The following is a 15,935-nucleotide window of genomic DNA, read 5'->3' as shown; positions in this document are numbered from 1 at the left end:
CTAAATCGATGCACCAATCTTATTTCATCCCACTACACTTTTCCTGCAGCATGTAAACTCCCATGCAGACGTTTGTTCGATTTGCATTTGAAAACACCATTTCGGTCAATAAAAAGAGGCAAGCAGTTTAGAGGCAAAAGGTGTTAGGTTTTAGTTAGTAATCATTAGAAACCCTCACCAAAAAAAAAAAAAAACACTCAAGGAATAAATCAGGAATACTTCTTAGATACGTGAGCAAATTACACGCATTTAAGTGGTGAAGCTCTTATGCTAACAAGATAAAGTGGTCAGGCAACTTTCCACTCTGAAAATGTTACTGGAAACCGATTCAAGGCTTTGAACGGTCTCAGTGTATTCAGTGAACTCTGTTCCGCTGGTCCATGAATGCCTTTTTTAAAAGATAATACAACAACTTGGGATTTTTTTTTTTATCTTCTTTCCTATTCACGATTAAAAATGTGATAAATCAGGTTTTTGGCTCTGAATAACAATGACTTGATTTAGATTTCCTAGTAAATGTATTCAAAAGTGAAACAAAGACAGCCTTTAGAGGATACCTTACACCTCACCTGGACCAGGCACGTAAGGGCAATTCAGATAAAAATCTTGTTAGTAACTCAACAAGAAATAGAGGATTTTCTCTTTTCCCTGCTTCAGGCTTTATTTAAACTCATTGTTCAAAAATGAACAGAGTGGTAGTCGGATTCTAATTTACAGATATAGTTTAGACGTCTAACTTTAAATTAGAAGATCACACAAGAAAACCATTTACACGTAAATGTTAAAACCAATACTTAATCTTTTTTTTTTTTTTACTTTATATTACATAAAGCCAAAATGAAACTAAATACATGTTAGGCAGCTTCATTCACAAACATTAGTCAAAATATACACATTACAAAAGTAAACCAAAAAGAACTCTAAACTGATGAAGGATTTTTCTCTAAAATTTGTATTTTTTAAATCATCATTTGCAATTGAATTGCAGTCGCTCTAAAATAAGCTAAACAGGTAGGGTACTCCAAAACACATTTAAAACACTTCATGTTGGCTGGGGAGACGGATTTTCTTTTAAATGAGAATACTCTTCTGTCAAAGCAAAGCTCTGTTTCAGTTCAGCTAAATAATAAATAGATAATTATCACTCAGACAAAAAAGTCTGATTTAACCTTAGATAATATTGCGATCCTCGGACGTCCCGCAATATTTTTATTCCCTTTGAAAGGCATTCCATTTCTTTTTTCAGGTTAAAACTGACTCGACTGTGGGCAAAGTAATTCACAGAGTTTTCAATCCGAGATCTAGCGTTTCCACAGAGATATACAAATTTACAGTCTTAGGGTGAGACTTAATTATTGGGAGGGGGGAGGGGGACAAGAGTCACACGTTTTTCCTCTCGTGTAAACCCCGACCCAGCACCAGTGTGCGTCCCGTGGGAGAGGACCGCAGGGAGTCACCCGGGACACGGCAAGGAGGGGAAGCGCTCGGACGGGCAGGATTTCACGTTGCATACTCTTTCTTTCCGTGGTTCCTGCTCCCATTCACCTACGACGAGCTATAAACCAAGAAAACAGCGGCCCTTTCATTTACGAACGCCAGATTTGCACCCATGCCCTGCTCTGTCTATAACTGATCCTTCTCCCCCGTTCTTTTTTTTTCTCCTGTGTCTCTCTCTTTTCGGTGGCCGTGGGACTTTTCCGAGTTCAAGCAAGCACCGACCGAGCCTTGGGGAGCGGAGGGACAAGAAAGAGTAATGCAACGAGGAGAAACCGATGGAAGGAAGCATCTTCCCATGTCTGTCAAGAATAAGCACTTTTGGGGGGCGGAGGGGGAAGAAGGGCGCGCTTTTTTTTGTCTTTTTTTTTTTTTTGTCTTTTTCTTAGCTCGGCTATCCGCAAAGACTGCATGCAACACACACAAGCTCTACACGGGACGCGTGGGCAAGGGCCGTGCCCCTCGGCGGGCAAGGCGCAACAGGTTCCCAGGGGCGAGCCCTGCGCGCCGCCCGCCCCGCGGGACCCCCGCGCCCGCCCGCCCGTCCCCCGGCCCCATCCCGCGCGGGCACCGGGCGCGGAGCTCGCCCCTATACATATATACGCGTCTACCTATATATATGCCCGCGGGCGGCGGCAGCGGGGCGCGGGGCCGCCGGCCCTCCCCGGGCTCTGTACAGGCATTTACAGCGGCGGGCGCGGGTCATAGCGCCGCGGCGTAGGCGGCGGGGTAAGGGTCCAGCTGGGGCTTGCCCATGCCCGGCAGGAGGATGTAGGCCAGCGGCGGCTGCAGCCCCGGGCTGGGCCAGGCGCTGCAGTTGCAGGGGATCATGTAGCCCGGGTTGCCGGGCGAGGGGTGCGAGTGCGTGTGCCCCCCGGCGGCGGCGGCGGCGGCAGCGGCGGCGGCAGCGGCTCCGTGGAAAGCGCCCGCCCCGCCGGCGCCCGGGTAGCCCAGCGAGGAGGCGTAGGGCAGCGCCGAGCCGGAGGAGGACGAGGAGGAGATCTCGGCCATTTTGGAGCCCAGGTCCAGCAGGGAGTAGGGGCTGCCGGCCGCGGCGGCGGCGGCGGCGGCTGCGGCGGCGGCCGCCGACTGCGGGAAGAAGACGCGGGCGGCGGCGGCGGCGGCGGCGGCGGCGGCTTTTTCGGGGTTGCCCAGGAGCGAGTCGGGCACCAGCCCGCCGGCCGCGGCGCCGTGCAGCCCGCCGGCCTTGAGCCCGTGCGGGTGCTCGTGGTCGCCCACGCCGCCCAGCCCGTAGGGCACGGGGAAGGCGAACTTGTCCTTCTTGAGCAGCGTCTTGGGCTTCCTGCGGGGCCGGTACTTGTAGTCGGGATGCTCCTTCATGTGCATGGCCCGCAGCCGCTTGGCCTCGTCGATGAAGGGTCGCTTCTCGGACTCGGTGAGCAGTTTCCACTCGGCGCCCAGGCGCTTGCTGATCTCCGAGTTGTGCATCTTGGGGTTCTCCTGGGCCATTTTCCGCCGCTGCGCCCGCGACCACACCATGAAGGCGTTCATGGGTCTCTTGACGTGATCCACCGGCTTGGACATGGTGTCCCCCCGCGGGCCCGCCACGCCGCGGCCCGCCCCGCGTTGGCGGCCGCCTCCACCGGCCACCTGGCCGCCGCGGCCGCCCGGCTCCGGCCCCGGCTCCGGCCCCGGCCCCGGCTCGCCCCCGCCGCTCTCGGCCGGCGGGCGATCAATCTTCGCGGCGGGCCCGGCCCGGCGGGGCTGGGCGGCGGCGGCGGCCCTGGGCCGCCCCGGCGGGCGGCGGCAGCTGCGCGCCCCTCACGTGTCGGCCGTGCTGCTCCGGCAAACGGCTCCGCGCTCGTCCCCGCGGCGGGCCAGGGCTCTGCCTCCCTCCTCCTCCTCCTCCTCCTGCTCCGGCGCGGCGCGGCGGGGCCTCCCACGTCCAGGCGGCGGCGGCGGGCAGGGCGGAAGGGGGCGGCGGCGCAGCCGGTCCTCGGCGGCGGCTCTGCCGGGCGGCAGCGGCGCGGGGTCCGGCGGGCCGGGCCGGGCCGGGCCGGCGGCGCTCAGGGAAGTGCCGGGGGCATCGCGGCGCCCCGGGGACGGGGCGGGGGGTAGGGGACGGGGCGGGGGGGCCGCGGCTCAGCGGCGGCTCCGGCTGCGGCTCCGCTCAGGGGCGCGCCGCGCCGCCCGCTCCGCGCACATACTCGCCGCCGGCCGGGAGTGGCTGCCGGGCGCCGCGGCCTCTTCTTCTTCCTCCTCCTCCTCCTCTTCTTCTTCTGCCCCCGCCGTCGGCCAAACTTCGACAAGTTTCAGGCGGGCTCGGCCGCGCCGCGCCGCTGGCCCGCGCTCCCCCTTCTCCACCAGCCGCCAGGTCTCTCTGGGTTTTCTTGGCCGCGGACGCGGAGGGGCGGCGGGTGGTTGGGGGGGGGGGAGAAGGAGGAGGGAGCTGCGACGGGGGGGGGGTGTGGAGGGAGGAGGAAAGGGGGGAGATAGGTTCCTAATTAAAATGCTCGCCGATCTGCGCCCGGGCGGGAGCCGGCCCGCTTATAAAGTGCGCGGCGGGGCCGTGCGAGCCGCCGCAGCGGCCCCCTTCCCCCTTCTTTTCGTTGTTATTGTTGTTGTTCTTCGTTGTCGTCGTCGTCCGTCGTCGTTGTCTTGCCCCGCCGGCAGGTAACGCGCGCTCTGTGCCTGCCCCGCGCGCCGGGCTCGCCTATATGTTTGCATGCGCCGCGCCGTCTGCCCGCGCGCGCGCCCGCGGGGGTAGGGTGGGGGGGGGCGGGGCGGGGCGGGGCGGGGAGGGAGGAGGGGCCGGCCGGGCGCGCGCGCGCCCGTCCCGTCCCGTCCCCGTCCCCCTCCCCCCCTCACCGCCGCCGCGGGCAACGGCTGTCCCCGCCCGAGCAGGTTGGGCGGGCGCGGAGAGGGGCGGGGCCCGGCCCGGCGCGCGCCCCGCGCCTGCGCGCCCCGCCCCTGTCACCACCGCCGCCTCAGAGCGTTGCCCAACGGCCGCCGCGGTGCCGGTGCTGCCGCCGGCGCTCACCTGCCTGCGCCGGCGCTCCTCGCTCCCCAGAGGAGGCAGCGGAGGAGCCGGAGCATCGTTTATTTTGTTATTATTATCGTTGTTTTTGTTTTTTGTTTTTTTTGAATTTGGGAGGGGATCCGCCTGCCCACCGCTTGTTGTTTTTATCGGGGTGTAATAGCAGGTGTCTCGTCGTCCCGAGAGACCGCCTGCAGCTAGACTCTCCCGGAGGAAGTGTCCCCGGCGGCAGATTCGCATCGGGGCCGGGGGGTGAGGGGGGACGAGGACGGCACCGGGCGGCCACCGGCACCGGCCGCGCCGTCCGCCGAGCCCCTCGGGTCCCCCCCCCGCCCCCCGCCCCCGGCGGCTCTGAGCGTTTAAAAAAAGTCGTTCCCGCCGCGCGCTGGCTTTCGCTTTAAAGGGTACCGGCCGCGCCCGCTGCGCGGTGAGAGCGGGTGGCACCGCGCGGCTCCTCGCTCAGAGCCCCGCTGTCACAGCCGGCGCCCGGCTTTGCCCCGTCTAAAGCGAGGTCTTGCCGCCTGTGAAAGCATGCCCTGGCCTGTGGCGCGGACAGGAGGGGGAGCGCCGCGGCGCCGTTGTGCGCCTGTTGCCGCTTCCCGCTTGGAGCAGCCCGCGCTGTCCGCGCGTCTTGCTAACGCGTCGGCCTGTCAGTCAGGGCGAACTTGCTCGCCTTGTTTGTACTTCGGCGGGTTGGTTTTAACTTACCTCTGTGGTATGTGGCAGTACCAACCCGAATAAACCATTAACTCTTTCGCGTGTCCGCAGCAGGGCTGGGCTGTACGCCAGGAAACCCCTTGTGCCAACAAGCGCACAAGGAAAAACGAGGTGCGGGGCGGTGCCGCGGAGCCCTTCGCGGGAGCTATTTCAGCAGCCACGGGGGCAGCGGGAGCCGAGCAGGGAAACGTCTAGGGGAACTGGCCCGGCTGCCGCAGAGACTGCGAGAAAAGTTGTTTCCCGTGTGGCCGGCGCCCGCGCTGCTGCGGTGCCCTCCGCCAAGCCCGCTTCGCCCCCCGCCTCCTGCCAGTCCCCGGCCTGGGGCGCGCACCCCCGGGGCTCCTGCTGCGGCTAAAGCCGCCGGGCTTTAAAGGCTGCTTCTCATGACAGACCTTAGCAGCGTCTGTAATTCCTGTGGCTCTTGTGCTCGGGAAAACCTCGCTCCGAAATCAAAACCCACTGGGTGCCTTCCCGCCCCCCCCCCCCCCGCTCCCCGCCTGGGGCCGGTCCAGCTCCCCGGGTCACACGCCAGCATGTGCCCGGTAGCGCCTCGGCGGCGCTGCCTCCGGCGCTCGCCTGTCGGGAAACGCGGAGCACCCCCCGTATAAAATGCACCTTCTCCCGCTTCGTGTTTCACGATCCATTTTTCTACCACTTACACGTAATTCTCTCAATCTCCAAATCCACCTTGCCAACGTTTGACCTCCTACAATCCATTTAGCCGTGAAAAAAGTTCCAATCGGTTGTCAAAAGCGGGGAGATTAAGATATCTACAAGCCTTGGCTGGCGTTTAGGGCTTAGTGGGGAAACAGTATTTCTAGAAGGTGGGAGGAAGCTCTACCAAGAGGGGCCGGAACCGGGGGTAGGTATATCTGCCCTGGAGGTCAGGTTATCAACCCATCGGCCAGCAATTTCCCACTTTGAGATGAGAAGCCAGTATTTTCGGCTGTGTACAATCCTCTCGTTTGACCAGGGAAGCGATTCCGTATTTCGCTGTTGCAAATGTCTCATTACTGTGTTTTACTTCTAAGAGGAGACTACTAAGCCCGTGGCTCTCTTTGCATAGCTCAGATGCCGGCATAATCAACTTCCCCTCGCCGTGCGCGCCGGTGGGAAAGCGCAGGAACTAATTCAATTCGAGGCAAAGCCAGAGCTCAATTTATATGTCCCCGACCGCCGTGATAAACAGGGTGAGGACCAATAAAATCTGTTAGCGGGAGTTCAGAGGGAGAAGGAGACACGTCTCCTTTTTTTTTGTTGCTGCCACCAATGGCCCCCCTCCCCCGGGGGAGCGGGCTGGGCTCCCCGCGCCGCGTCCCGCCGCCGCGCCTGCTCAGCTTCCGCGGGCACGGCGTTAGCCAAGCGATTGCCCCCTCTTTTCTCCAGCCCTACTGCTCCACGCGTGACCCCAGTCCGCTTATTTATGCCATACAGGAAACGCTGTGCCCTCGGTCCCACAGCAAGGTGAAGGGTAGCCGGACCGTGGCTGTCCGGGGTCGAGACAGAGCTGCATGAAGCACTCTAGGGACATGCTCAACATGGGCACATGGCTGCCAGTTCCTGCCCAAATCAATACCCTCATCACCAGCTTTCTGTCCAGGGGCTAGTTCGTAGGTACCACGGTGTGAACTCTGCTCTTTGCAGCCCGTCGTCTGCAGCTTGCGGTGCTCTGGATCTGCACACGCACACTTGGAGAAGCAACCTGCAGACAAACAGGTCGGCTCTTGAACAGAAACTGCATCTAGACGGGCGTCTGGTGCCGGGTTCAGGGCTCCTAGGAGGTTTCTGAGGTCACTGTTCATCTTTGGTCCTGCAGTTCTCCAGGCAGAGCAGAACCGCCGAGCAGCTCGCAGGTCCCGGCGGAGTCGTGCGCATGTGAACTGATCTTAAAAACACGCGTTTGCATAACTTCCAGCAGAGCAGATGCCTCAACTCATGGACTGCTGCCTTGAAAAAGAGTCGCCATTTGCAAACGCTGCATGACTTCATCTAGGCGTGTTTCTGATCACATCTAGTGCTCCAAAGAGTGGAAAACGCTAATGGAATTTATTGGTCATAAATTATTCTATACGATTCTTTCCCAGACTGAAACCTATAAATGGCTGTATACTGGCTCGAGTCTATTTTTCTAGTTAAAAATGCAATACTACATTCCAAGGTCTCGTTTCCAAAGTGCTCCCCCCCCCCCAACACACACACCTAACGCCTGTGGTAACCACCGGCTCCTAAAGCGTACCCCCACGGTTATGCCTGCGGTTAAAGGAGCTCCGCACGCCGGCTGTCACCTGTTTGCAAGAGGTCTGCGCAAAGTGGTGCCGACTCTCAGCAGTTGCGCTTGGAGCAAGGCTGGACCCGGGCTGGGAGCGAGCGGCGAGCCCCGTCCCGGCGCCGTTTCGCCTCCCCGTCGGGGGCCGCCGAGGGGCGGGAGGCGGCTGCGCCCCCGGGGCAGAGCGGGGCGCGGGCGGCTGCGCAGCGCGCACCCGCGGGCAGCCGTGAAATCCCCGGACAGCGAGCGAGGGCTTTCTGGGAGTTTAGTCCCTTTATCTGGATTTTTGTTAAAGCACGACTGTGATCTCCGCGCGTTTGCGCGACTGTGTTAATTGTTCTTACAATGCGTTGTTATCGACGCAATAACAATGCAGTCGCGTATAATGTGTTTTCCTTGCCTTTGACCTGTCAGTTATGACGCTTACAAATTCAAGGGCGCAATCTTTCCTTCTGCTATCGGGGGAAAAGGAGCAGATGTATTATCACATGGAGGTGAAAGAAGGAATTCCGGAATACGGTGCTGTATTCTACTAAGCGAGATCAAAGTGAAAACATATCAACAGGGCATTTGCAGTATTTTCTCGATACCCGTCTGTTATTTTTACAGGGCTGCTTGCACATACCGCAAGCAATTACAGTCCTCTCCAAATAGTGTCCAGTTCTGTATTCTGAATAAATAGCATCTCCTCTTTGCTCCCCGTGCAGTTACACGTACCCTTAAGAAGCTGCTTGCATTTTAAAGCCGAGTTTAAAGTGAGAGTTTCGAGGAAGCAAGCTCCGTTCCTCCTAATTTTTATTTGAATTTAATAATAAGGTAGCAAGTCAAAGAGATAAAAAAGTAAGTGAAGAATAGTGGTTAGCTCGATAGCGGTCTCCACCTAATCATTCCGACTGCCTGAAAAGCTGACTCACAGGCTCAACAGACCTATCGCTAAACTGTATTTATAGAGCCACACTGCGTTTTCACGGCTTTGTTTGTGCACTTAAGCGTTTCCACACGCTAACTTCGAAGTTGGTATTTGTCTTTGTGCAGGTATCAGTCACCGGTTACACATCACTTTCAGTTGTCAAAAGTTGCCAGGCACTCCGGTCTCTCACACGCTTGCAGGCTAACTTCCCTGCTTTCACAGAGACTGTCAGATTTGTGAGTGTTTCTAAGTACTTTCCCTCTTAGTAAATCGAGAACACCTGTAGTGAGAGAGGAAATTTTAGCCTGTGATCTCTTTATTATGCATAATATGCTAAATTCATTCATTTGCTTATAAAGAGTGCTTCCAAATGCTCGATATTATTATTTTTCAATAACGTTCGCTTATTATTAGAGCAGCTGGTATCCCCAGCTCTAGTGAAGTGCCTGGCAAGGGTTCTATCATAAAACACTGGTTTCTAAGTTTATAGTTTCTAATTTGGCTGTGAAAGTGTGATTCTGGATGGAACTTGGCGCACAAATGCTCAGCTGGAGAGTAAACTTTTTATAATAAAACCATTGGTTTATTGGGTTTGCTATTTTAAGTTAAAAGAGAATTAACAAAGTTTTTACTAGTTTTGGAAGCTTGGAGAGGTCCTATAACTTTTTAAGACGTTAAATGTAATGATTTTGGGAAGGCTACACTATGTTCTATTTTCTGTGATTTAATGTGTTGTTATTTTCAAGGCAAAATCAATCTTTGTCTCTAGGATGCTGGCTCTAGGACGCTGGGATTGCTCTTGCTGGAGCACCAGACCTAGATCTCACGCAACGGTCGGTGGCAGTTCCTGGCAGAGAGTGTTGATGAGGTCCTTACTACTACTTTCACTCATAAAGAAAATTTTAAAATACAGCCTATTCTAATTTACTGAGAGACTAGATAGAACTTAGTTAATCTGCCTGCACTCTATTTGTAATCCAAGTTATTTTCATGTATTTTAATGGCTCAATTTTTTGATTCCGAGTTATTTTCAGGTATTTTAGTGGCTCATTTTTTCCCCCACTTTTTAATCCTGTTAGCCCTGCAGTGGCTATGCAGCTTGGGGAGAGGGGGATGGATTCCACTCTGGCTACTTTGTGATCAGAATGGTAGACAAGGAAGTCTCAGATCAAAAAAAAGGAGTTGAGTGGTTATGAGTTAGTACCTGACTTCTAGATGACTCATCCCCATCCTGGGATCCAAAGGCGAGAATTCGACTCACTGCAAAATTCCTGGGCAGATCTCTATGCTTCCACTCTCCTGAGTGCTGAAGTCAGAGCTCGCATGGATGGAGACTGCTGGCTACCTAGGGTCCAAGTTTTCCCTCTTGAGCTGTTGTCTATGTCTTTTATGCAAAGGAACTGAGCAGTGTTTGTGGTTGCTTTTAAAAGGAGTTAGACCTTAACATCACCATCTGTCTTGTACAGACTCTATAGTGTGATTCTATAGTTTACTGCTTAGGAAAGAAGAATCTTGTTTTCTGGACTCTTACCCTATTACAGGCTTCATATTGCTTTATATTCAAAAGCTCTTAAAAATAAAATGTTGCTCGTCCCTGGAAAAAATGGTTAACTGACACTCCCATCTTCGAGGCTGCAGAGTCCTGTCCTTGCTTGCTTACCTTCCAGCCCATTCATTCACTTTTTTTGTTACTCAGTGGACAGCTTCAAAGTGAGGACTGAATGTTCTCCGATGTAGTCGATGTAGTCGTTAGGAGAATTTCCGTGAAAGGACCCTCGTGGTGGAATGACAAATTAGATCTTATGTTCTTAGAATAGATTGAAAAGCCTTTTAACGAGGAGATCTTTCCGAATGGAAAGAGAGCTCTGAAGATTTTAACATTTCAATTCAATTTAAATTTTAAACTGACAGCAACCATCTTGTTTCATTTCTTAGGGCAGTCCAGTGGGCATAGAGGGCTTTTCCTGGAAGAAGTACATTTTAATGACCAGTTTAGTTTTACTGAGGGGTGATTCATAACCATAAACCACAGAAGGTTGTTTTGTTAGTCATGGGTGCTAGAGAGGTCCCAAAAAATCCATACAAGTTCAAAGACAAGGTCTTTGGTTTCATCATATGAGACTGTGTTTTGGATACCTTTGGCAAGCACTTCAGGATTCGTAAGTGCACACAAGGAGGGAGGCTAAAATGAAGATCAGAGTTAAATAGTTGGGCCTTTCCCTCCGACAAAAGGCTAAGTATTCATTGCCATCCTTGATGTTTGGCATGTGATTTGAACAACTTTTTAATTGACTACAAACAAATAAGGAATGGAGACCCTTAATAGAAGGAAGTTAAGTGAGGCTGAGAAAGCATGGCCTTTCTTCTTTATGGACAGTGCCTAGTTTATCCGTTTGGCCAATTTCTGGGTTCTGTTCAGTTAGGAGGAATCAAAATGTCTATTCTTTAATACCAAATCACTCAGGAAAGGTTGAAGGTAATGGCCGTGATCCAACCCTCGTGACCAGATGAGGGTGCAGCTACGCTAGCGTTTCAGTTCAGATCAACAGTGCCACAGTTTTCCAAACAAATCTCCTAACCGTACTCACTTTACTATGCTTTTGTTTCCATTGAGGAATAATTTCAGATAAAACTAAACTGGAAGATGCACAACACATGAGAGTGTGATCTGAGAAGAGTCTGGCTCAGCCTAGATGAATTAGATCCTGCTAGCATTAAATGGACAATGTTCACTGTTCCTGATTCACTGTTAACAATTACCATTTTTGTATCCACCTATCTTAAGTGCTTCAGGAAAAGCTTTTCTACCTGAAAGCAAGTGCTGGAACACTGTTGCCTCCATGTGAGTCTTCTCCTGTGAAAGGAGTCCCTCCGTTTCCTCACAGTTCTGTGAGCATCTTTTGACACAAGTAGTCCAGGGGCCAGGGAGTTCATGGTTGCCTGGCCCTGCACGTACCCTGGCTTTTGAGATTCTGCTAGATCTTGGATTAGCCTCACAAAAGACTTCTTTGCCCACAGTAGGATATATAATGACTTCTGCTGGCATAGACTGAACTGAACCTATTGTAGTTTTCTCATGTCAACTCTCACTGTGATAAACATTGGCTTGAAATGTACCTTATCACTTAAGTGTATTTATAATGGTTTCAGTAATAATAATTGTTAGATCATTTTTCATATCTGGAACTAGAATTTTCTCCCTTTTCTAATAGCACTCTATTATTTTGATGAACTTGTCCCTGTGACTGCTTGGCAGGAATGTGCAATCATTTCATAATAAGAAAGCATAATTATAATAATAAGATCTACAGAACGCTGAGTTCTTTTACTAGGAAAGGATAGTCCCTTCAGCACTGGTAAGCCTTCTGCTGGAGCGTTTTGTCGTCCAGTACTGGATTCAAGAAAGATGTGGAGTCTTGGGGCAGAAGGCAGCAAGAACGATCAGAGGTCTGAAATATCTCTCTTGCAAGACAAGTCTGAAAGTGCTGTTGTTACTTAATCTGGAGAGGAAAAGACTTAGGAGACAAAAGGGTCTTTAAGGGTGTAAAAGAACTGCAAAGACGATGGGATTAGTTGTCCCATGTGTCTATGGGGAATAGTTGTCCCATGGGGATAGACGAGAGCTTAATAAGCTTAAGCTGCTAATTTAAGTGAAACGCTGGAATAAAACTGCAAATACTGAGGACAGGTGAGTCTTAGAGTCTCTCCTTGCCTGGCGAGGCTGTGGGAACACTGTGGGATTTTAAGAACAGGTTAGACTGATTTGGCAAGAATGTCAATGCCTTAGATAGGAGTTCTCCTCTACCCTGCTTTGTATGAGTATATGATAGGGGAAGAATCACATTTAAATTTAACTTCGGAGTCCTTCATATGATTCCTTTTACTCTTCAGAGCCCAGATGTGTTGTCGGGTCACGGCCTACCTCTTTGGCCTCTTCTCGTACCCGCGTGTGTGATCAGCGCCGCTGCCATAACACTACCTCATCAGCTGAAATTCTCCTATATGCCACCATCTTCTCTTGATATAGCGGGTGGAAGTCCTGCTTCGGTGACTGCTGAAAGCCATAGGGCTCGGTGCTCCTATATGCATGTAACAAATCAGTGATGAATTTGGCCCTTAATGCGTTGATTTGTTTAAGATATTTCTGGCTATGTTGTGCAAGGAAGGTTGCAACCTTTTGCGGATGTTTTATTTTCCTCTATAATATTCTCCCATATGAGAATGCTTATTAGCAGTGATGTAAAAGATAAAGGCATTTTTCATTAGTGTTTGGCATTGAAAATCTGACTTCTGTTACTGGTGCTGTAAGAAGAATAAGCGAGCAGAACATACATCAAGCAATGGATCTTGAAATTTGCAATTATTTTTGTAGTGTTGTTAGAGATACCTTTTCAGTTCAGTGGGGAAAATAAAATCAAATTTTCCAGAAGGAGTTCTTCTGGTTCTTGGTTCTATTTCATCTTTTTCTTACATTTTATCAGATGTCATTTACAGAATATGAAGAAGGTCATGGCAGAAATGCTTATTTGCCTGAAAGTAAATAATTCAGACTTCAGTATTCCAAGAGACTACATAGATTTTTTCAAGTATGAGGGTGCTTAATTCCCACTGATTTCGGTTCCCTTGGGGATTTTCAATGGGATTTTATGCCCTAACTTCCTTGAAAATATCTGTATACTTTGAATGGAACAGGCCCAAAGCACATTTATGCATTATGATAGAAACAGATTGTTGTATTGTTTCTTGTTCAGCCCCTCCAGTTTTTTAATGCTTCAACTATTTTCCAAGTAGAATCGTCAAACAATGGTTGTAACAAAGACTATATAAAGTTCAGTTTACTTTTATTAAGATTTATCTGGACCTTTGCTCCAATTTGCAAATAGAGCCCAGTTCTGCTGGGCCAGGAGTACCTGAGCAAGTTTCCACAAAGTAAGCTAATATGTGAACATGCCCACGTAGCTCCTCCATGTGCCTCCAAGTGCTTACATGCATGCTTTTACCCTGTGGTAAACACAGGATAAGGCAAGGAACATAACTAGAAATTATCCTCCAGAGGTAAAAAACTACAAGGCACCTCACATGCACTGCAACTTAAGAATGAGGAGTAATAGGCAATTACAATGGAGTAGATGATGTACCATGAATTTATGGTCTAGTTTACCTCCCAGTGACTTGCGCCTGTGCATAGAACCTTAGTATAACAGAGAGCAGCTGGAGACAATGCTAAAATTAAAACTTGTGGATGGCATAGCCACGGCCTTTAGTTGAGTTATCAGGACTCCAGCATGATTTGTGCAGTACGCAGAAGGACGAGAACCACATCTTAAACACAAGCTATACTACCTCAGCCTTTTACCAAAAAAACTCTTTTTTTCTTAGTATAAGTTTAGTGCCCCCTTTTTGAAAAGGAGATTAACAATTAAAGTGGTTAAATGCTAGACAATCTGGAATTAATGATCAATTTTCTGTGTGTATTGCTATAATCCTACTACCAAAAAATGCTACAAATGTAAGTATTAGATGTGCTAATGCCGTTGTACAGTAATGCAACAGCAGTAACTCTGACCAAGACAGCACCATGTACCTTCACTCACATGAACTGAAATCCTGCCCCTGTTGAAAACAGCAGTAAAACTCCCATCCTTCGGTGGAGCTACACTTCTAAAACATCGCTCATGGAAACATGAACACAGGGTACCATCCCAGCCTGCTGAAAGAAATGGAAATGTTCCTGCTGACTGACAAAAAGTGTGAAACTGGTGTCCTTCTGTTCTCCTGGTCGTTATGCGGAAGGGTAGAATGTAAAGCACCTACATGCTTCCCATATGATCCACATCTGCACTATGGTTGGGATAGTCTGCAATAGGATTATTGTGGTTTTTTTCCAGGTTTTACAAGTGTAGCATGAGAGTACAGGGAGGAAAGCAAAAGGAATATGGTCAAACTTACTAGTGTAATAAGATAGCCAGACTGCAAAGAAAAAACAGTTAACAGTGATCTTAGACCTAAAAAATACAGAAAGCCTGCTTTATTCTCTAAGGATCTCCTTCAAAGTCCATTGAAATACATGGGCTGTCCCAAGTGTACTCCCAGGTTCATCGGATGCAGGCAGTAAATTAAAATGGTTAAACCAGCTCTTCTGCGATTTCACTCTTGAGTTCAGGTCTTCTTAGGTAAAAGGTAGTTCATTAAACCACTTTGTTGCCAGTCACCTATTCTTTGCTTATCTCTCTCTCTGTTTAATGGCATGACTGGTTATCTTAAAGATAAGGGGTCTGTTGAACTTTCAGTTCCGACTATTGCTGCGAAGACTGGAAGTACCTAATCCTTTTTCTTCAGAAGAATGGATCCCTTTCTCTTTGTCTTCCAAATGTGTTAGTCCCTTCAAACACTATCTTTATAGATGTTTTGGTTTTCTTAGAGGAAGAGATGAGTTTTACGTGAGAGTTTTACCTCAAAGTGTAGATGCAATTAGTTTATTTTGGCTCACAGCGCTTAAACTCTAAGACAAAACGATAAATTAAAACCGGCAGGATTCCTTCAGGCACTCTGACGTTTTTCTTTTTCCTTTTTCTTTTTGTGTTTAACAGGAGGTGGCAGTTGTAACATTTGCAAAATAATAAGTACAATAAGTTGACATTGTGATATGATTACTTATGTAAGTGCTTAGACATACAAATACCTAAACACTAATGTCATTATTGAGAGTCATGGCTGTTAATCCAGCCAAGTTAATAAAAGATCATTATTATAACTATCTACACAGGACTGAACACGATGGGGAATCTGGGATATGGAGAATCTAACAATACAAAATACACTGAAACTTTATTCTTTGTGTGTTGTGTGTATGCAATTATCCTAGCACAACATCAGAAATCAATTCAGTGAGTACTTTATCTGTGGGGGCTGTTCAGCTAAAACATAGAAGAACGTTTTGCTTCTCTTTGTATTTTCTTTTCCTATTCTGTCTGGTAAGGAAACTAAGCACAGCTAACTTCAGTGTGATTTCTCTGTAGTTCGCATGCTGCTGGATCCAGACATACAGATGTAAATAGCTGGGTGTGAACCGCCAGGCATTATGCTCAGCTGACACAAACAACCTAACCAGATAGTTCTGGGTAGATAAGAAACTTATATTGGTACTTAGGGCTGAGGTGATTGTTGTTCTTTAATGACTATTTATTTATTTATTTATTTCAATTGGCTTAATTCAAATAGCATGCCAGTCCTAGGCTACAGCTGCCTGGACAAACATTACAAATTGGGCAAAACATTAGAGCTAGAATTCTCTCACTTTCCTCGTCTGACCTCTCCCTCCCTCCCCTCACATTGGACTTTTCCACTGTGCTCTTTTATTCGTTCATGCTCTTCATCCAGAAGAAGCCTGCAAAAACAAGCCTTGCAGTGTTATGCAAGGACCAACAAATCTCGATTGTGTCAGGTAGGAGGGGAAGTACGTATCAAAGTGAATATCCAAGCATAATATCCAAGCATATCAGTGAGGATGCCTCACTGAATATACCTGCCTCCAACCTACCCATAGTATT

The 15,935-nt window shown here is 50.0% G+C and overlaps 1 protein-coding gene and 1 long non-coding RNA gene across 2 annotated transcripts; one reads left to right on the top strand and one right to left on the bottom strand.

Moving 5' to 3' along the window:
• Positions 1-2,033: 2,033 nt before the first annotated feature.
• On the bottom strand, positions 2,034-3,055 carry SOX21 (SRY-box transcription factor 21). The gene has a single exon (XM_068928972.1). The coding sequence runs from the start codon at positions 3,037-3,039 to the stop codon at positions 2,197-2,199; it is 843 nt and encodes a 280-aa protein (XP_068785073.1). The 5' UTR covers positions 3,040-3,055; the 3' UTR covers positions 2,034-2,196.
• A 2,740-nt stretch (positions 3,056-5,795) lies between these two features.
• Positions 5,796-7,241, top strand: LOC138064842 (uncharacterized). The gene is made up of 3 exons (XR_011138105.1): positions 5,796-6,399; positions 6,854-6,925; positions 7,026-7,241. It is a non-coding gene; the product is annotated as an uncharacterized lncRNA (long non-coding RNA).
• The last annotated feature ends 8,694 nt before the right edge of the window (positions 7,242-15,935 follow it).

The sequence above is a fragment of the Struthio camelus genome, chromosome 1 (genome assembly GCF_040807025.1).
Source record: "Struthio camelus isolate bStrCam1 chromosome 1, bStrCam1.hap1, whole genome shotgun sequence".
NCBI classification, from domain to species: Eukaryota; Metazoa; Chordata; class Aves; order Struthioniformes; family Struthionidae; genus Struthio; species Struthio camelus.
The sequence above is the reverse complement of the archived record's forward strand: the minus strand, read 5'-3'. Positions and strand labels throughout refer to the sequence as shown.